The sequence below is a fragment of the Tachyglossus aculeatus genome, chromosome 4 (assembly GCF_015852505.1).
Source record: "Tachyglossus aculeatus isolate mTacAcu1 chromosome 4, mTacAcu1.pri, whole genome shotgun sequence".
NCBI lineage: Eukaryota > Metazoa > Chordata > Mammalia > Monotremata > Tachyglossidae > Tachyglossus > Tachyglossus aculeatus.
The window spans coordinates 21861011-21882649 of record NC_052069.1 but is presented as its reverse complement, the minus strand read 5'-3'; the positions used below and the strand labels follow the sequence as shown (position 1 = coordinate 21882649).

General features: G+C 43.0%; 1 protein-coding gene across 2 annotated transcripts in view; it reads left to right on the top strand.

Moving 5' to 3' along the window:
- LRRC40 (leucine rich repeat containing 40) overlaps positions 1-11858 on the top strand; it is a 59894-nt gene extending 48036 nt beyond the window's left edge. For both annotated transcript variants that reach the window (XM_038744748.1, XM_038744749.1), the window contains 2 exons: positions 6755-6940; positions 11068-11858. In XM_038744748.1, the coding sequence (XP_038600676.1) occupies positions 6755-6940; positions 11068-11173 (292 nt within the window). In that variant the 3' untranslated portion in view covers positions 11174-11858. The remainder of the gene's footprint in view (positions 1-6754; positions 6941-11067) is intronic.
- Positions 11859-21639: the final 9781 nt, after the last annotated feature.

The window sequence follows — 21639 nt, the reverse complement described above, 5'->3', positions numbered from 1 at the left end:
CCTCGGCTTCAAAGTTCTCCATCACCTCGCCCCCTCCTACCTCACCTCCCTTCTCTCCTACAGCCCAGTCCGCACCCCCCGTTCCTCTGCCGCTAATCTCCTCACCGTGCCTCGTTTTCGCCTGTCCCGCCGTCGACCCCCGGCCCACATCATCCCCCTGGCCTGGAATGCCATCCCTCCCCACATCCGCCAAACTAGCTCTCTTCCTTCAAGGCCCCACTTGAGAGCTCATCTCCTCCAGGAGGCCTTGCCAGACTGAGCCCCCTCTTTCCTCCCCGCTCCATCCCCTCTCCATCCCCCCGCCTTACCTACTTCCCTTCCCCACAGCACCTGTATATATGTATATATGTTTGTATGTATTTATTACTCTGTTTATTTTACTTTTACATATCTATTCTATTTCATTTTGTTAATATGTTTTGTCTTGTTCTCTGTCTCCCCCTTCTAGACTGTGAGCCCACTGTTGGGTAGGGACCGTCTCTATATGTTGCCAACTTGTACTTCCCAAGCGCTTAGTACAGTGCTGTGCACACAGTAAGTGCTCAATAAATACGATTGATTGATTGATTGATTGATAAAAAAGAACTCAGTGATGGACCAGGATCCATCCTAGTTGTAACGAGATAGGGCTACTCTGTAATAGACACATTGGAAATGCCCTTTAAAGAGATAGAAAGCTTTCAGACATGTAAAAGAGAAGCAGTGTGGCTCAGTGGAAAGAGCCCGGGCTTTGGAGTCAGAGGTCGTGCGTTCGAATCCCGGCTCCACCACAAGTCTGCTGTGTGACCTTGGGCAAGTCACTTAACTTCTCTGAGCCTCGGTTCCCTCATCTGGGAAAATGGGGATTAAGACTGTGAGCCCCACGTGGGACAACTTGATCACATTGCATCCCCCCCAGCACTTAGAACGGTGCTTTGCACGTAGTAAGCGCTTAACAAATGCCATCATTATTATTATTATTATTATTAGCTTCTTTTTAGCTTGCTTTTTTTTTTTTCTTTAAGATTTTAGTCAGGTAAGACTTGGAACTTCTTCAACTGCAGTTTTTTTCCAAGTCTTCTCCCAAAGAGGCTGAAAGAGAAATTCAGCTTGGAAAGCGTTCATCTTTGCGTCAGTTCTCTGCAACTTCTCCAGCCTCTGCATCAACACCTCTGTGCCAAAATGAGAACCCTGTAAGTGTCGTTCCCAAAGTGAGAGGTGGTGCCTGGCACTTGGAAGTCAGAAGACTCGGGTTCTATTCCACCAGCCTCGATATACGAGCCCGGAGTTGTCCCCTAATAGGCTCGTGCCTTAGTTTTCTCATGTAACGGGGGGCTGAAGCTGCGTACGCAATAGCATCCATGAAAATGAGTTCTGGGTCCCCTCCAGAATGACTGGTTCACTTCCAATTTGGGTAGCCTTGCTGCTGCAGCAGTGAGCAGGTCCAGGGGCTGGCTGGGTCCCGGATTTCGGTCCCACGCTCTGCTGTGGTTTCCGCTTCCTTTCCTCTAATTTTTTTTGCCTCCTCCCGTTGCCATGGGTCGGTTCAATCAGCTGGCGGCAAGCTTTTAGGCCTTTATCCACCTCTAGCTATCCCAGCACTGCCCATCGTATGGCCGTTTTTAAAGGGGCTGGATTTCGTAAAATTTCCCAACCAGGTTCTTCCTCAGAGGCTGGATTCTTTCAGAAGTGCCCACCTTATCCAGAAACCGTCGACGTATGGCTAATTTATGGAAAGCAGCGTGGCTCAGTGGGAAGAGCCCGGGCTTTGGAGTCAGAGGTCATGGGTTCAAATCCCGGCTCCACCATCTGTCAGCTGTGTGACTTCGGGCAAGTCACTTCTCTGGGCCTCAGTTCCCTCATCTGTAAAATGGGGATGCAGACTGCGAGCCCCCCGTGGGACAACCTGATCACCTTGTAACCTCCCCTGCGCTTACAACAGTGCTTTGCACATAGTAAGCGCTTAATAAATGCCATTATTATTATTAAAGCAGTCGATTCTAACACACTTAAGTAGTTAGGCCTTAAACTATTGGAGTTAATTTGCACCATAATAGTGAAAGGAGTCAACAAGATCCAGAGCGTACAGCTGCTGCAGTGGGATTCTGGAGACCAATCAATCCATCAGTCGAATTTATTGAGAGTTTTCTGTGTGCAGAGCACCATATTAAGCACTTGGGAGAGTAATCAGTCATATTTATTGAGCACTTACTGTGTGCAGGGCGCTATATTAAGGGCTTGGGAGAGTACAGTGTAACGGAGTTGGTAGACAAAATCCCGGCCTGCAACGAGCTTACTGTCTAAAAGGGGAGACAAGCATTAATACAAATAAATTACAGATATGTACATCATCATCAATCGTATTTATTGAGCGCTTACTGTGTGCAGAGCGCTGTACTAAGCGCTTGGGAAGTACAAGTTGGCAACGTAAACGTACATAAAAGCTGGGGGCTGAGAATGGGTGAATAAAAGGTGCAAGTTGAAGAATAAGGGTGATGACAAAGGATGTGGGAGAAGAGGAAATGAGGGCTTACAGCAGTTTTATTCCTGGTTTTGCTAGTGACTCTTTGTGTGACTTTGAAAAAATCACACTACTGGTGCCTCAGTTTCTCCATCTGTAAAATGGGGAAGGTAGGTCTGCCGTTTCACAGAAGAGTGTATAAGTGGTTTGGAAGGGAGAAGAGAAAGGGAGAAAAAAGGTGGCTCAGTGGAAAGAGTGCGGGCTTTGGAGTCAGATGTCATAGGTTTAAATCCCGGCTCCGCCAGTTGTCAGCTGTGTGACTTTGGGCAAGTCACTCAACTTCTCTGGGCCTCAGTTCCCTCATCTGTAAAATGGGGATTAAGACTGTGAGCCCCCCATGGGACAACCGGATCACTTTGTAACCTCCCCAGTGCTTAGAACAGTGTTTTGCACATAGTAAGCGCTTAATAAATGCCAGCATTATTATTATTAGGTGGAAGTCTAAAATGGGTGATTCCAGCCTGTTGTCAAGAATGGGAGGGGAGAGAAAATGAAAGAAAGAACGAGTAAGCTTGGTGGGTATTGTTGATAAGGAGGATGGAGAGTAACTGATCTGGAGTAAAAAAAGAAAAAAATTTACAACTCAAGTGCCCAGACTGTTCTATGTCGATTCAGCCCATGATCCTTTTAGTCATCCGTTTTGACATTGTGAAATGTCAGGCAAACCTTCAAATGTGGCGGTAGGTTCAATAGAACCTATTGATATTTTATTATTTTCCGAGCAAGAGAGGGTTAGAAAAAAGAGGGGAGACAGAATATGCTGTCTTATCTTCATTCTTTGAAGAACACAACTGCCTTAGCAATGAAGTGCCAGAAAAGGCAAAACCTGTTCTTGAGTGGGTAAAACAAGGATTAGTCCCCTCTGAATAATTGTAATAACCCTTTATGTATGTCGTTCAAATAATTTTTTCTATATTTAAAAACCATTTGGAGATTTTAGAAATATTTCTAAGGTGCTTCAGCTTAAGAAGTATAGCCTAGTAGAAAGAGGCACAGGCGTGGGAGTTGAAATTGGATTCTAATACTGGCTCCGTCACTTGTCCGCTGTGTGACTTTAGGCAAATCAATTCATTCATTCATCATTCAGTCGTATTTATTGAGCACCTACTCTGTGCAGAGCACTGTACTAAGCTCTTGGAAGACTACAACAATAAACACACACATTCCCTGCCCACAGCAAGCTTACAGTTAAGAGGAGCAAAGTGTTTGGGAAGGTTTGTAGTAGGAGATCAGTGAACAAAGAAGGGGGCTGTTGACTGATGCCTTAAAGTCGACGGCAAGGAGTTTCTGTTAGATGCAGAGGTGGAGGTTCTTGAAGAGTGGGGAGACATGGACTGAACTTTTATTTTAGAAAAGTGATCTGGGCAGCAGTGTGACGTATGGACTGGACGGGGGGGAGCCAGGAGTCAGAGAGGTCACTGAGGAGGCTGTGCCTCAGTTCCCTCATCTGTGAAATGGGGATTAAGACTGTGATCCCCATATGGGACAGGGACTGTGTCCAACCTCTACACTTGGGATTGTCTCTCTTTATTGCTGTATTGTACTTTCCAAGCGCTTAGTTCAGTGCTTTGCACACAGTAAGTGCTCATTAAATACCATTGATTGAGTGAGTGAATGAGTGAACTTGAATATCTTGGATTTACCCCAGCACTTATTCCAGCGCCTGGCACATAGTAAGTACGTAACAAACACCATTAAAAAAAGTGTCTTAGCCTGCTGATAAAGAATTGAAGGGTCACTTGAGTATAATGCTATTCTAGGTGTCATTTGAAATAAAACCAGCAAGCAGGGTTTTTTCCTCCAGAATATAAGAAAATGCATTTTTATACATCCACAGGCTTCCTCCCTCCCTGTTTCCACCACCCCAACCCATACCTATACGCTTGAGTTTGCTGTTGTTTAGGAGAAAAGAAATTAAAGGTGGAAGAAATGTCAGGTCAGAGAGGTTGTCAATCAGTGGTATTTCTGGAGTGCTTACTGTGTGCAGAGCACTGTACTATGCTCTTGGGAGAGTACAATATAAAGGAAAGCTAACTCTAGTACAATATAAAGGCTAAGGAAAGAAAAGGCAGGGGAGTTTTGTTTGGATAATAGGTGATATCAATCAGTCAGTCGATCCTGGATCCCACACCTTCATTGGGGGTGGTCTTGGTCGTGGGAAGGGAGGACCAGTGAGGTTGGAGTGGAGGGAGGAGGCAGAATGACCGAGACAGATGTGATGGGTTCAGACAATATTCTTTCAGATGCATGATGAGAAAGCAGCTCTCAGCTGCACTCCTGTCAGTCATTCAGTGGTATTTATTGAGTGTTTACTGTGTGCAGAGCACTGTAAGAAGAGCTTGTGAGAGTACAGGCCAACAGAGTTGGTAGACATGGTCCCTGCCCACGAGATTGTCTCTATTTGTTGTTGAATTGTACTTCCCAATCGCTTAGTACAGTGCTGTGCACACAGTAAGCACTCAGTAAATATGGTTGAATGAATGAACAAGCTTACAGTCTGGAGGGGGAGACAGACGTTTAATATGAATTCATTCATTTGGTCATATTTATTGAGCACTAATTGGCTGCAGAGCACTACATATCTATTCTATTTATTTTGTTAGTATGTTTGGTTTTGTTCTCTGTCTACCCCTTTTAGACTGTGAGCCCACTGTTGGGTAGGGACTGTCTTTATATGTTGCCAACTTGTACTTCCCAAGTGCTTAGTACAGTGCTCTGCACACAGTAAGCGCTCAATAAATACGATTGATTGATTGATTGGTACTCAGTCTTTGGAGAGTACAATACAACAATAAAGTCACATATCCTGGCCACAAAGAGCACAAAGGGATGAGAACTGTATCCAAACTGATTTGCTTGTATCCACCCCAGCGCTTAGTACAGTGCCTAGCACATAGTAACACATACCATAATTATTATTATTATCCAGGTTGCACAGATGACACAGAAGAGCCCACTGTTGGGTAGGGACTGTCTCTATATGTTGCCAACTTGTACTTCCCAAGCGCTTAGTACAGTGCTCGGCACACAGTAAGCGCTCAATAAATGTGATTGATGATGATGAGGGAGTGGGGGAAAAAAGGGCTTAATTGGGGAAAGTCTGCAGTCTCAATCCTGTGGTTCGGTCCTGCCTCACTGTTTCCTAGGCTTTTCCTCTCCTACTTGATTCTTTTCTTATTTTTGCTGAGTACAATTACCTTATTTTGCTGTCTGTCTCACTCGCTAGATTGTAAACTCCTTGAAGGTAGGGATTGTATCTGCCAATTCTTTTGCATTCTCTCAAATCAGTCAATCAATCAGTGGTATTTATTGAGTGCTTACTATGTCCAAAGCACTGTACCGAGTGCTTAAGTTCTCAACTCAGAATAAACACTCCATAAACTCCATAAACATGGACCAATCAATAAGACCATGGATAAAGTACTGTACCAGGCTGTAGGCTAAGGAATTTATGACCTAGAAGAAAAAGGCCATGCCCTCCAGGAGCTTACACTCTCCATAGATGGGGTTCAGTCACACAAAACTCCTCATTTTTTGATAGACCCCACTGCTCTTTTTGTTCCTTTTGAAGTGCTCTTGAATTTCTGCCACAAAGCCTAGTTTGGGCTAAGACTCCCAATACTCTCCATCCCCCTCATCTTACCTCCTGCCCTTCCCCACAGCACCTGTATATATGTATATATGGTTGTACATATTTATTACTCTATTTATTTTGCTTGTACATATCTATCCTATTTATTTTATTTTGTTAGTATGTTTGGTTTTGTTCCCTGTCTCCCCCTTTTAGACTGTGAGCCCACTGTTGGGTAGGGACTGTCTCTATATGTTGCCAATTTGTACTTCCCAAGCTTTTAGTACAGTGCTCTGCACATAGTAAGCACTCAATAAATACTATTGATGATGATAATACCTTTAAAGAACTTCCTAGGGCCTCTCTATGAGTCTGTTTTACTTCTACCTAACAGTATGTTTCCATTCATGGTAAAGATACAGTTAACTGGATTCCTTATAACATGTGGCCAGGGAATGTGTCTTTTATTGTTATATTGTACTCTCCCAAGCACTTAGTACAGTGTTCTGCACACAGTAAGCGCTCAATACAATCGAATGAATTTTCTCAAGCCGCTCTTAAATTTTGTAGACAGAGACTCGACCATCGGGATAAAATCAGAGTTAAGTCTCCCAGCATGTCTCTCAAGCCATAAATTGTTTCCCATTTTAAGGAATGGTTTGATTTTTGGAACATTTTCATAGGTTTAAAACCTTCCCTGACGTCCTGTACTGTATCCCAACGCTGGAGACCGTCCTCTTCAGTAACAATCAGGTTGGCTCTGTGGATGCCCTGCGATTGAAGAAGATGGAGAAGCTGGCCACTTTGGACCTTCAGAACAATGACCTCCTTCAAGTCCCACTGGAGCTGGGGAACTGTGTGTCTCTGAGGTGACGTAATCAGTCAACTCCTTATGTTCGGCTGAATTTTCCTTCTGAAGGGTTTGTAGCCCCTTCTTCTGAAGCGTTTGTAAAGAAGGGAGAGAGCCACAGCCCTGTGTTCGTCATATGCGAGGGTCCCTCTTCCCCCAGGGGCTCACTGCGGGGGGAGATGATATTTTGGTTTCTCGTAGTTTAAAATCAAGAATTGAAGGAGGAACTGAGTGCGTGATGACATCGTTTTAACTCCAATAATGGCATAGACATTGTTAGCATTGAAATAATTCTCGAGTAGGAATTGAAATGTCATCTGTATTGAGGCTTACCCTTTCTTATCATTAAATTGTGTTATATAGAGGTGTTAGGGTAACCCATTCATTCATTCTGGCTAGCATAGGATAGTCACTCCTGCAGCTCGGTGGAAAAGCACGTGGTATTTTACAGTGAGAGTCTCAGCCTTCACAGTAACGGCGAAAACCCAGTTTGAAGGGCTTGTGTGTCTCCCCTCTTCTCCTACGTTTCCTTCGCCAGTCGTTGGCACTCATTCATTCAGTCGTATTTATTGAGCGCTTACTGTGTGCAGAGCACTACTAAGCGCTTGGGAATCATAATAATAATAATGCATTTATTAAGCGCTTACTATGTGCAGAGCACTGTTCTAAGCGCTGAGGAGGTTACAAGGTGATCAGATTGTCCCACGGGGGGGCTCACAGTCTTCATCCCCATTTTACAGATGAGGGAACTGAGGCCCAGAGAAGTGAAGTGACTTGCCCAAAGTCACACAGCTGACAATTGGCGGAGCCGGGATTTGAACCCATGACCTCTGACTCCAAAGCCCAAGCTCTTTTCCACTGAGCCACACTGTACAAGTCGGCAGCACGTAGAGATGGTCCCTACCCAACAACGGGCTCACGGTCTAGGAGACGGGCTCACAGTCTCATGGAGTGGGGATGGAGGAGTAGCTTCTCCGCTCCTGGTTTGTTAAAGAGAGGTGGTTTTTGTTAGTATGTCTATTTTATTTATTTTATTTTATTTTGTTAGTATGTTTGGTTTTGTTCTCTGTCTCCCCCTTTTAGACTATGAGCCCGCTGTTGGGTAGAGACTGTCTCTATATGTTGCCAACTTGTACTTCCCAAGCGCTTAGTACAGTGCTCTGCACACAGTAAGCGCTCAATAAATATGATTGATTGATTGATTTTGCTGCTCTTGGCTAATCAGAAACAAGGGGAGCGGCACCTCTTTCCAATCATTGGATAAGTTAAGGCAAACACTAGGTTTGAACGTGGCGTAGTGGATTAGAGCACAGGCCTGGGTGTCTGAAAGACCTGGGTTCTAATCCTGGCTCCAACACATGTCTGCTGCGTGACCTTGGGCAAGTCACTTCACTTCCCTGGGCCTCCATTTTTCTGTAAAATGGAGATGAAGACTCTGAGCCCGATATGGGACAGGGACTGTGTCCAACCCAATTACCTTGTGTCTTCCCTAGCACTTAATGCAGTGCCTGCACATAGTAAGGGCTTAACAAGTACCACAATTATTATTATTATCATCATCATCAGTCCCTTGTAAATGCAGAAAGTGAAGCACTGAGCTATTAAAGGGCTTCGCAAGTACGTTCAGTTTGGCAAAAACTAAACGTAAAGGCCAAGACTTTCCGAAACAGAGGAATAATGTGACACGGCTCCTAGGTTTCTTGGTAAATAAGGAAAAGCCCCAGCAATTAAAAGGTAGAAATTGCCCTGGATGAATATAGTTCTTTATAAGAAAAATATATTGAACATTCAGTTCAAACCTAATTTCAGAAGGTGTGGGCGGATGAGTGGGAATGCTATATAATTTAGTATGAATTAGCTTAGGAATTATATGTGGTCAGTGGCTAGTTTCCTTTTTCAAACAGAGACTGAATCGCTTGGGCCCGAGAGTCTTTGTGTTTAGCGTGAATGAGCAAAAAGTGGGGGCCACTCATAGCCGTTCCCACAGGCGGTAGGCATTGTAAGAGATTGAGTCTGGTTCTTGACCCTCTTGCCTCCTTCCCCTCATTCCCACTTTTTCTCCTACTTGGAAGTCCTACGGAGAAGCAGCGTGGCCTAGTGATTAGAACACGGGCCCGAGAGGCAGAAGGACCTGGGTTCTGATCCCGGCTCCGCCACTTGTCTGCTGCGTAATTATGGGCAAGTCACTTCACTTCTCAGGGCCTCATTTTCCTCACATCTGTCAAATGGGGGTTAAGACTGTGAACTCCATGTGGGACGGGGACTGGATCCAGCCTGACTACCTTGTATCTACGTCAGCGCTTAGAACGGTGCCCGGCACCTTGTAAGTGCTTAACAAATACCATTAAAAACAATGAATAATTCCCTTCCTCCTTCCAATCCACACCACCACAGCTCTCCCCATCTTCACAGCCCTATTGAACCTTCTGGAGGCATTCCAGAGAAGCAGCGTGGCTCAGTGGAAAGAGCCCGGGCTTTGGCGTCAGAGGTCACGGGTTCAAATTCCGGCTCCGCCACTTGTCAGCTGTGTGACTTTGGGCAAGTCACTTAACTTGCTTCCTGCCTGCTGCCGACCTGAGGAGGAGCAGCGTGGCTGAGTGGACACAGTATGGCCCTGGGACTCAGAAGGACCTGGTTCTAATCCCATCTCTGCCCCACATCTTCTGGGTGACCTTGGGTATGTCACTTCACTTCTCTGAGCCTCAGCTACCTCATCTGGAAAGTGGGGATTAAGAGTGTGAGCCCCACGTGAGACAGGGACTGTGTCCAACCTGATTAGCTTGTGTCCACCCCAACGCTTAGAACGACGCCTGGCACATAATAAGCACTTAACAAGTACTGTAATTATTAATTGTTATTATTATTATCCAGGAAAGGCAGGGCCAGGTGCCCCAGGCAAGCTCTTTCTCTGCACCAAATGCATTTCCAACAAAATGGCAGCAGGCCACCCACCCGGCCCTGCACGCCCCCATATCATTTACCCTGCCTCTCGGGGGGGCAAATGGCATGGTCCCTTGAGGTCCAGCCCACGTCATCCCCACAGCCTGGAATGCCCTCCCTCTGCCCATCTGCCATGCTAGCTCTCTTCTTCCCTTCAAGGCCTTCTGAGAGCTCACCTCCTCCAGGAGGCCTTCCCAGACTGAGCCCCTTCCTTCCTCTCCCCCTCGTCCCCCTCTCCATCCCCCCATCTTACCTCCTTCCCTTCCCCACAGCAACTGTATATATGTATATATGTTTGTACATTTATTACTCTATTTATTTTACTTGTACGTATCTATTCTATTTATTTTATTTTGTTAGTATGTTTGGTTTTGTTCTCTGTTTCCCCCTTCTAGACTGTGAGCCTGCTGTTGGGTAGGGACTGTCTCTATATGTTGCCAACTTGTACTTCCCAAGCGCTTAGTAAAGTGCTCTGCACACAGTAAGCGCTCAATAAATGCAATTGATTGATTGATTGATTGATTGATTAACTTCTCTGGGCCTCAGTTACCTCATCTGTAAAATGGGGATTAAGACTGTGAGCCCCACGTGGGACAACCTGCTCACCTTGTATCACCCCCAGCGCTTAGAGCAGTGCTTTGCACATAGTAAGCGCTTAATAAATGCTATCATTATTATTATTATTATTCCCTGATTAAGTTCAACCATCCCAAATTACAGCCTACCTACAGCCGCCCTTAGCACTTACACACAGCCTCAATTTACATTAGTTTAATTATTTAACATTCTGTACTTTCACTCTTCCTTGATGTAAGCACCTTGTGGGTAGGAATTGTGTCTACCCCATTGTACTGGACTTTCCCAAGCCTTTAGCACGGTGCTCAGCACATGGTAAGCGCTCAGTAAATACCATTGATTGATGTAGTGTCTCTCTCCTCCATCTGTTTATGAATAGCTTGTATCTTTCAGTCTCTCCCGGTAGATTATAAGCTTCTTGAGGTAGGTGCCATTTCTCTTAGTTGTACTCAAGTGCTGAGTATAGCATACTGCACAAAGTAGGCGCTCAATAAATAATATCGATTCAATATTTGGAAAGTTTGAAAATGAATTTAAATGCCTGCGTGTTGAAATGGAGAAGCTGAACGATTGGGTTCAGTAGGGGAAAATCCCTTCTAACAAAATCTATCATTCTTCTGTTTCCCACAGGACCTTACTCTTGGAGGGAAATCCATTCCGAATTCCTCGAGCTGCCATTTTAGCAAAGGGAACAGCCGCTGTCCTTGAATACCTAAGGGATCGGATTCCTCCTTGAGTGGATTAGTTGGTAATCCTGGTCAAGTTTACAGAGTCGGATAGTTAGAAATTGGGATGTTTTGAGAAACTTCTCGAAGCGGATTGCTCAATCTGATTTGACTATGTTCCTAAGCCCCTAATTGATTGTTGTTGATGTAACGGGTTTGGGTCATGAAACGAGTAATCTTGCTGCCACTCTGAACTTGTACGTTGAATACCCTGCCTGTTGGGAATTCTCTGAAATGTTCCCCTTTCATTATTCACAACTGTTTTGCAAATAGCCATATCTTATATGTTTATAATGCATTTTCCCCAGAGGTATTTATAGGGTTTTCTTTTCATTGACTTTAGTAACATTGCTTTTCTATTGAAACTCGATTTTTATTTAAGGTAACTTTTGGTATTTTTCTTATTGCATTTTTGTTTTTATCATGTCTAAAAATCTGACCAATTGCTATCTGATAAACAACCAGTTTGGGATCTTTACATATGAACGACATATTTTTTTTTTGTAAGCCTTTCTAAAAAGATAAAAGCAATGAAGCAAATGATGATATTCATTTCCACTAAGATTTTTTACTATGGCATCCCAAAAACAGATTTGTTTTAGCACGTTGTTTTGAGTGTTATGTGAAAAGGGATTTTTCAAAATTCCATTTGTAGCATAGTTGACCTGCTACTGAATAAAATTTTGGGAATTGGAATTGACTTTCATAGGTTTTCTTATTCACACTGCAGGACACTCTCTGAAAGGTTAATTACGAATCCAGTTGATTAAACCCCTCTTGGATAGAAGTGTAAGAGCTTTGTGTGGATGCCCTTTTACCCAGAAGCAAGGTGAAATTTCATGAGTTTCTTCAAATTAGGATGATCCAGACTACATTGGCATCACTGTGATATTGTAATAATGACCTTTAGGTTGCCCTGAATTCCTTTTTTAATAACTTCCAAGTTTGGAGACTGGAGGGGGGACTCGCTTGTAAGTTTTCTTAATTATTTTCCACAGGAAGAAGAATCTTCTTTCAGGAAACTTCCGTGATTCTGATGCATTTTTACCCACAACATTTCATATCTCTATCTAGAGAGAGAGAGTTTGTGTGTGGTGGTGGTGGGTGTGTGGGTGTGTGTACACATATACAAACTGGGAAGCAGCAGGGCCTAGTGGAAAGAGCAAAGGCCTGGGAATCAGAGAACCTGGGTTCTAATCCTGACTATAACACACGTCTGCTGTAAGGCCTCAAGCAAGTCACTTAGCTCCTCTGTGCCTCAATTCCCTCATCTGTAAAATGGGGATTAAGACTGTGAGCCCCATGTGGGACAGGGACTGTCTCCAACCTGATAACCTTGTATGAGAAGCAGCGTGGCTTAATGGCAAGAGCACGGGCTTAGAAGTCATAAGACATGAGTTCTAATCCCAGCCCCACCACTAGTCTGCTGTGTGACCTTGGGTAAGCCACTTAACTTCTCTGTGCTTCAGTGACCTCATCTGTAAAATGGAGATTAAGACTGTGAGCCCCACTTGGGACAACCTGATTACCTTGTACCTACCCCAGCGCTTAGAATGGTGTTTGGCACATAGTAAGTGCTTCACAAATTCCCTAATTATTATTATCATCTACAAAATGCTTAGAACAATGCTTAGCACATAAGAGCTTAACAAATACCACAATTATTATATATGCACACACATATATTTTCACATTTCTGTATACATTTATTTGTATATGTGTCTACCCATGCTTTTAGGTAGTGTAAGCTGTCCTTTTCCTATTAGATCTCTTTTATCTTGAGAGTTGTTTTCCAAAAGACTACATATTTCTTTTAATGAATGGCATGTTTAAAATTAAAATAAATCAAATTCTTTAAAATTCCCATCTTTCAGAGTAAAGAAGATCGGTATACACAGCACCAATGGCTGATTAATAGTTTGTTCTATTACAAAAGACACTTTACAATAAGGTGACGTTTTATTATTGTACAATAAAGAGACTCTTATGTTATTCAAAACACTTTTTTTTTAAATACTGAAAAAATTGGGTACACCAAAGCCGAAAAATGGCTCTGCTGTACACTGCACAGCATTGTTTTAGTCCCTGTATTTTCTTATATGTACAGTAAGCATCTTCAAAATGCATTCTAATCACAATATACACCTTTACCAATTAGTGTTAATACATAAAATAAAACTGGAAGGATACAACTTGCATGTGCAAATTAACTAACAATTGATTTCACTGAATCAATAAATTTAAAATATAATTTTAAAGTACTGTTTTGCACATAAAATGAAGCAGCTTTCAAGTTCAGTAAGTCCTTATACTGCAAAAAACATTAAATACATTCACAATCTATGTTAATAAAGTAGTAAATATTTTTTTTTCATTCAGCTTTATTTACATCAATACTGGAACTGAAAAGTTAACAGGTAATCATTTGTAATATAGCAATCTTTTTAACACATACAAAAATGACAAGTCTTTATATATAATTTAAGCTCAAAATCACAATTATCTCAAAATATTAATTACAATACAGCCATTTCCATCATAATTAAACATGTCCCTAAATAACCTTTTTTTTTTTTTTTTATAAAATGGTAAAATTTTTATTAAAGTAAGTTTGTTTTGATTGGCTACAGTACTCCCAAGTAGAAAATCTAAACCTGTTAAGAGTCTTTTTTTAATTTGTGTCTATAGCCACCTAGGCTAGCAAAGAGACGTAAAAGGCCCCAATTTATAAAGATCAAGTCTCTTGTGCCGCACTGCTGTGACTCGTTGAGAATTCTTCAGTAAAATCTGGACGGGGGGAGTGTGTTACAACTGTGCAATGACACGGCATGCAATCATAGACAGGATGTCTGTGTAAACTGCTGAAGACCAATAATGCACATTAAAATGCACACGGAAATTGCCCAAGAAGAGGGTGTCAGAGTTCAGAAAGGATCAAATCACACCCTTCAAACTTAACTTTACAGAGGTGGAATTTCACGGAAATTTGACCCAAATTCAAAACTGCCATTGGGGCCAAAGGAGCACGGGGCCTGAAAGCGTCACCGTTGTGCCGGACACGGGGCAAGCTTGGGGAGAGAGAGAGAGAGGTGCTTCTGGACACTGGCTTTATTTTAAGTCAACGCTAAATTCCTGGCCTGAAGTTGCCACGCCGTTTGACAATTCATCTCAGACGTACAGTACGGTGAAATATTTCACTTAAATCTTATCTGCTCGAGCCAAAAGCAAAGTGGGATATTTGGCTTTTTAGCGTGAAAAAAGAAGACTTGCATTTACAGCCCCCATGTTTGAAAAAAGTTTGGCTCTAAATGACGGAGGGCGGTGGGAGATGAAAGGTCAGGTAAAGCATTATGTAAAATAGTTTAATGGAAGGAATTTGGGAACTGTTTCTACACTGTGGAATCAGAAAATTGAAGACCCACCACCTTCTGGTATTTAGTCAGCACAGCAGAATCCTTCAACCTATTCTTTCTTCTAAGATCAATCCAAAACCCATCACTGTTTGTGTTCAGAATCACAGCAGAATCCTTCAACCTATTCTTTCTTCTAAAATCAATCTAAAACCCGTCACTGTTAGTGTTCAGAATCGCTGCTGATCGCTGTGTCTGTTTCTGGAAAATGAGTCAGATTAAATTTACTCTGTCTCTCAGAATTTCACCCCCAAAAGCTAATAGAGGACAGGAGAGGAAATCACTAATTTCCTTCTGACAGGGTTATTTGTGCAGGTTCCATCTGCAGTTCACAAACATGCAACCTTTCGACTTTATCAAAGCTCAAAATCCCTTTCCGTTTCACAGGAAGGAAATGGCACGAACTGTAAGCTCTGTCCCCTAACTAGCATGCCTACGCTGACTGGAAGAGAAACCTAGTTTCAGGAAAATTCTTCCTATTTCCTAAAAGCATTCTGAACAGAGCCGTGATCCTGGAATTCTTCAAGGAGGGGGAGGATTTTTAGGAAGAGGAAAAAAAGTACTTGTTCGTAAAACAGAAACGCACCAGCCGTTCCACGTCCTCCGCTGACACTAGGTGTCACAGCAGCAGCTCAAATCAAATTTCTTTTGTGTGTAGTGTTTCCTCACCGGCCAATGTCAGACTCTCTCAGCTGTCGGGGCCATTACTGGTAAAGAAGGAAGAGGAAGGGAAAAACTGCAGGATCACAAGGCTCCTACCTCAAAAATAATCCCCCACTGAATCTTTTTCTCATCCCTGCGCTCTCCCCATTACCCACAGCTGCCTCTCTTCCACAGTTTCAACTGATCTAGGTTTTCTTGGCTGAGCTTTCAGTATTCAGCTGCCTTCAAAATACCAAATTCTTCCCGATTGAGAAATGGGAAGTGGAAAGGGGATAATGGCCGGGCAGGGTATAATTTTCCACTGCTTGTCCATCTGAATAAACCGGGAGGGCTCCTAGTTGTCCATGGCACTTTTTCCCCCCTCTAGACTGTGAGCCCGCTGTTGGGTAGGGACCGTCTCTACGTGTTAACTTCTCTGTGCCTCAGTTCCCTCATCTGTAAAATGGGAATTAAGACTGTGAGCCCCCTGTGGGACAACCTGATCACCTTGTTACCTCCCCAGCGCTTAGAACAGTGCTTTGCACATGGTAAGCGCTTAACAAATGCCATCATTATTATTATTATGTTGCACACTTGTACTTCCCAAGCGCATAGTACAGTGCTCTGCACACAGTAAGTGCTCAATAAATAGGACTGAATGAATGAAATGCATATACATAAAATAAAACACCTCCTTATATTTACAAACCTGAGTTATAATAAAATGTATTTATATATGAAAATAATATTTAAAGGGCCCAAAATACCTTTAATATAAGACAATAACTAGCTTCTAAATCTCCAAAAAGAATATGTTCTAACAGATACAGCATATAAAGACCTAACAAAAATGGTCCTCTCCACTTGATAACTTTATTCAGGTAAATCGATGTGATCCTGCTTTACCTCTAGCATAGCCAGGACCATCATTCCCTTCAGATTATTAAACTGCTAGAAAAGGAAATAAAGCAAGAGATGCCTATTAGCTTTTGGGTGTTTCCCATGCCCTCAAGAGAAACACAGCGGGGTGCTCCGATTAGAGACTATGCCATAGACAAAATGTCAACGGGATTCCTTAAAAGGAAAATTGTGGCTGTTACAAAATGAACCGAAGCCATTCCCGTGCCCATCGTCAGCACAGAGTGGGATGGAGCAGTCTCTATGTGTTGCCGACTTGTACTTCCCAAGCGCTTAGTACAGTGCTCTGCACGCAGTAAGCGCTCAATAAATACGATTGATTGATTGAGCGGTGGCACCGCCGTGCTCCCTGGTTTCTTCTCCGATCGTCCTCCATCCCGGTTCACTGCTCCCATTTCCCCTTGTTGTCCCAGCGATCATTTGGAGGAAAACCTATTCCAATGGCCCCATCTTCCTGCCACAGATCCTCCCGCTACTGTCTGAGGCCTGGACCCTGGTCACCACCAAGGGTGCCCCACTAGCTATTTTTCCAGCTCATTCTGTGGAAAGAATAAAAAACCGAGCTCCATATCTTACCCAACTCCAGATGCCCCCTGCAGCCGCCACTTAGTTTGGGACTTGATGTGAAACCAGGCAAAGCATGTTTGCAAGAGTAACCACTAATGGGCAATTAGCTGCAACAGGGAGCTAAATGAAACTGGAGGAGGGGAGGAAACGCTTCGGTTTGTAACTTGCTCTCCAGACCGGAATCCTTCCCCTGACTCTCAGCTGCAGGAATTTGCCAGACCCTGACCCCGGGATAGACCAGAAGACGGTCACGGTCATGCAGAAGGTTCTGCATCTCACCCGGATTGAAGGAAGCTCTTTCCTTTAGTCCTTTAATCCTTTCAACCGGTACTTTGCCCACGAATCCCTGGAAGGCTTTCATTGTGCACTAGACTAGAGCACAGTCACACTTCCTCTGCCGAATGACACGTTGCCATGGGAACCAATGCAGAGGAGCTGAAACATAACAGGGAGCCGGGGATTAAGCATGGTGGGGAGGTGGCAGGGGGTGGTCGGATTGTTTTCTAAGTGGCAATTTGGGCGTTTCGTTTTTTCAAAAATAAGACGGTTCCGCGATGGTCAAATCAACGAGAGTGAACTTGCCACGATCCTCAGGGATGGAGGTCTTGATATGGCCATTATTATAAGGAGCGGAAAGCGGAAGCGAGGGCCCCAGATGGGTACTGTAATTAAGGGTTCATTCTCCTAAGAGGCTGAATTCTTAATTGAACAGTAAATGAAATCCAAAAGGCTACCCCCACAAGTCAGAAACTTCCTCGTGGCCTTTCCCCTTCTGCCCAACTTGTTAGCAGATGCTATATGACATCACACCTGTACACCCTGACATTGCTTAAAAACATCCCCCCCCCCAACCCACCCTCTCCTCAGAAGGCCCTTTTAATGACAAACCTGGAATTGAACTAACCGACTTAACGATGAAAAACAAAACAAAAACTCCAGGTCCTTGACCCACTCCTTCATCAGTCAGCTAGAACCAGAAGGAGGACTTTTTTATTTCCTCCATTGTAAATCATCGCATAGCTCCACAAGCCCTAAGGAGCAACTGACACATACGTCTGACCCAGATCCCACTGGAAATGCTGATTTCTTCCCTGGTTAAGAACTGCCTCTTTAATTAATGTCATTCCGTACTGAATTCCTCACTAGGCTCCAACTGCAGATGGCCAGTCTTGGTTTTATGAGAGTCTTTTACAGTTCCTCCCAATACACTTAAAGGGACTTAAGGAAAAGCTTTCACTGAGCTGGAAAAATTAGCTTAATTGGATAGCAGGTGTCTACAGCGGCAGGAGTGACATGGACATACGTCAAAGACATCACACAGTTACTCCAAGCATTCTCTTGCCACCTCTGGAGACGAAACACCGGGCTAGATGAACTGATCCAATGATGGCTGAATCTTTTTACCACCTTTTTGATGATTGTCCTGTGTTTGGGTAAGATATCACTCACCGAGAAAAGGCTTTAGCCCCGGTACCTCAAAGTGGGGTTATTTAAACCCAGCTGATTTCCATGTCAGTTTCTAATAGATTTTGTAAATTTTTGAGTTTGGTGGTAGTGGTGGTGTGGGGGGGGAGATAGAGCGCTAAAGGGTAAAGAATCTAGAAGGAGTAACATCAGTCCAATATTAAAATAAGGTCCAATAATTCATGGCAAACAGTTAATTTTTTTAAAAAGTTCTGGTCTCATCTTTTGTAAGGGCTGCGTTATTGATCCCAGTGTGAGCTACGTCAAGTATAATGAGATCTCTGGAGGGTCTTCACACTCAGTTGTCCCAGCCACGTTACTTCATATCTGTTTTCCTCTCCTCCTCCCCATCCCCACCGCCCTACCTCCTTCCCCTCCCCACAGCACTTGTATATATATTTGTACAGATTTATTACTCTATTTTACTTGTACATATTTACTATTCTTTTTTGTTAATGATGTGCATATAGCTTTAATTCTATTTGTTCTGACGATTTTGACACCTGTCTACATGTTTTATTTTGTTGTCTGTCTCCCCCTTCTAGACTGTGAGCCCGTTGCTGGGTAAGGACCATCTCTATATGTTGCCAACTTGTACTTCCCAAGCGCTTAGTACAGTGCTGTGCACACAGTAAGCACTCAATAAATACGACTGAATGAATGAATGAATGTTTTGGCTAGAACTCTGTTAGGGAATGAAACCTCATTCTAGTAAATTTAATCCAGCTAATTTCACACATTTGCTAACTGAGTTTTACATTTTATAACGTGATTTGGAATTTCATCTTCATCTTCAAAGCCCCTTCTTAACCGCTCATTCATCCTTCTAGACTGTGAGCCCGCTGTTGGGTAGGGACCGTCTCTATATGTTGCCAACTTGTACTTCCCAAGCGCTTAGTACAGTGCTCTGCACACAGTAAGCGCTCAATAAATATGATGATTGAATTGAATGAATGGATGAATCCTTGCGACTCCTCATGGAAAGGAAAAGAATGATTATCCTCTCATTCATAAATAATAATAATGATAATACCTGTGGTATTTGTTAGGTGTTTACTAATTGCCAGGCACTGTACTAAGCACTGGGGTGTATACAAGCAAACTGGGTAGGAGACAGTCCCTGTCTCACATGGAGCTTACAGTCTTAATCCCCATTTTGCAGTTGAGGTAACTGAGGCACAGAGAAGTTAAGTAACTTGCCCAAGGTCACACAGCAGACAAGTGGAGGTGCTAGGATTAGGACCCAGGTCCTTCTGACTCCCAAGCCTGTGCTCCTTCCACTAGGCCACACTGCTTCCTAAGTTGAAGTTCATTTTAAGGTCAGTGTATAATGATCTATTCTAGATCAAGTTTGGCCATTCTTTGGTGTTTTCCAGGTCCCAAATGGCATTAAGGTGATTATACTTGTCACTAGTATTATGTGGAAATCAGGTAAGTTGATTCGTCAACCTTATTTAGAAAGAATTGGATTTTTTTTGTCTATGGTGCCTCTTAGATGCTTGTTTAAAAAGATCAGTAAAACCTATTGGAGACTTAGTAGCTCCTTTGTATATCATTTCAAAACTTCAAGGCGGAAGGTTTCGTAGCCATACTACACCTTGCAGTCTGGTGTCTGTCTCCACCATTATACCTCAATTATACCTAAATACAGTCCTTGCTTTATGTCAGCATGGATTTTATTTAAGGAACAAAGCCCCATGTTCAACCGTAGAAAATTGAGAATCTAGTGATTCCATTTTGTGGGAAGATAGTTTGATATGAAGAAGCAACGTGGGTTTCAATCCCAGGATGGCTATATATGTGCTAGGACAAGTCACTTAACTTCCCTGTGCCTCAGTTTCCTCATTTGAAAAATGGGATTAAATATCAGTTTTCCCTCCCCTTGTGGGACAGGGACTGTATCTGACCTGATTCTCATGTTTCATTACAGTGCTTGGCACGTAATAAGTGCTTACCAAATACCATAATTATTATTATTATTACATCTTGACTTATTTTTGAACCAAGGATAAATTTTATTTTATGTACTGATTTGAAACTAATACATATCTACTAATTCCAGATGGTTTCATAGTCATTTCTCTGCATCATTTGTCCCGGGTTGTTTCTGAATTTGAACTTTTACATTTGCTTCGTGATTGATGCTCTACAAGTATAATAGTCTTTGATTCGAACTTTAGAATAAAAATACTAGGGAGAGCAGTCCACCTCTGGGTTCTGTTTGAAAAGAAACTACCAGCATGTTTTTTTGTTTTACCAATTTAAACCAAGAAATCCCAATAAACGCCAGAAAATTCCTTTTTCAGGAATGTTAATAAAGTGGACAGAACACCTGTTAATGACCACTAAGAAGTCAGGGGGATGCCCTGCTCAGAGGAGCCGTACACTCTGCTAAAGCCATCTTTCAAAGAATCTTACCTTGAGAAGTAAAAAGGACACTACATTGTAAGCTTAAGGGCAGGCATCACTGCTCATGTACACTAGTCACTCTACTGTACTCTCCCAAGTGATCAGTAAAATACTCTGCATGCAATAGGTACTCAATAAATAACCCCGATTGACTCTGTGCTTAATTCAGCTGCCCATTTCAACGTATTGACTTCAATCAGAGCCCTAGGGTTGGTGGACTACCAACAGTTGTTCATAGTTATTTTTTCTTCTAAAAGAAAAGGTTTGGAAGGAAGCTAGCCTGTCCTTGTCTCTGATGAAACTGTGTTTCATCTGTGTTTCATTACTAAGCACTTAGTACAGTGCTCTGCACACAGTAAGCGCTCAATAAATATGATTGATATGTTCCTTAGACCTTTGGGTCTCGCAATTCTCCAATTCTAAAGACTTGTCTCAGTTACATTTTACTAGGTTATCCCAGTAGGCCTGGATTCAGTAACACTGATATTTGTGAGTGAGTCTGTCTTTGTGTGTGTGTGTGTATCTACCCATGCATCACCTTAACTCTTACTGCCTTTTGGGCTCTTACAAGTCTACATCTATTTATAAGAGTCTAACGTTCGTATATTGTATAGCGTTACTTGGACTGGAGTGTGTACTGTTTACCCCTTTAGATGTTAAATTTTCTGGGAAGGACCTAACTTTCCCACTTAATGTGCAGCCAACGTGATATTTTCTGGCACTCCGCATGGGGCAGGGGGTGGGAATTCCGGGGGACAGAACCTCTGGGGTCAGAGACATTAGGCAAGTACCTGAAGGGAGAGAAAGGAAGGGGAAAGGAAAGGAGGAAAGGCAGAAAAGGGAAACAGACTTGCAAACACAGAGACGGGAGTCAGACAGGAGAAGGAAGAAAAGAGACAGAAGGAGAAAGGCAGAAACAGCTATTCACCCCACCTTCAGCCCCACAGCATTTATATACATATTCATAATATTTAGTTATATTAATGTCTGTCTTCCCCTCTAGACTATAAGCTCATTGTGGGCAGAGACCATGTCTACCAACTCTGCACACAGTAAGCGCTTAATAA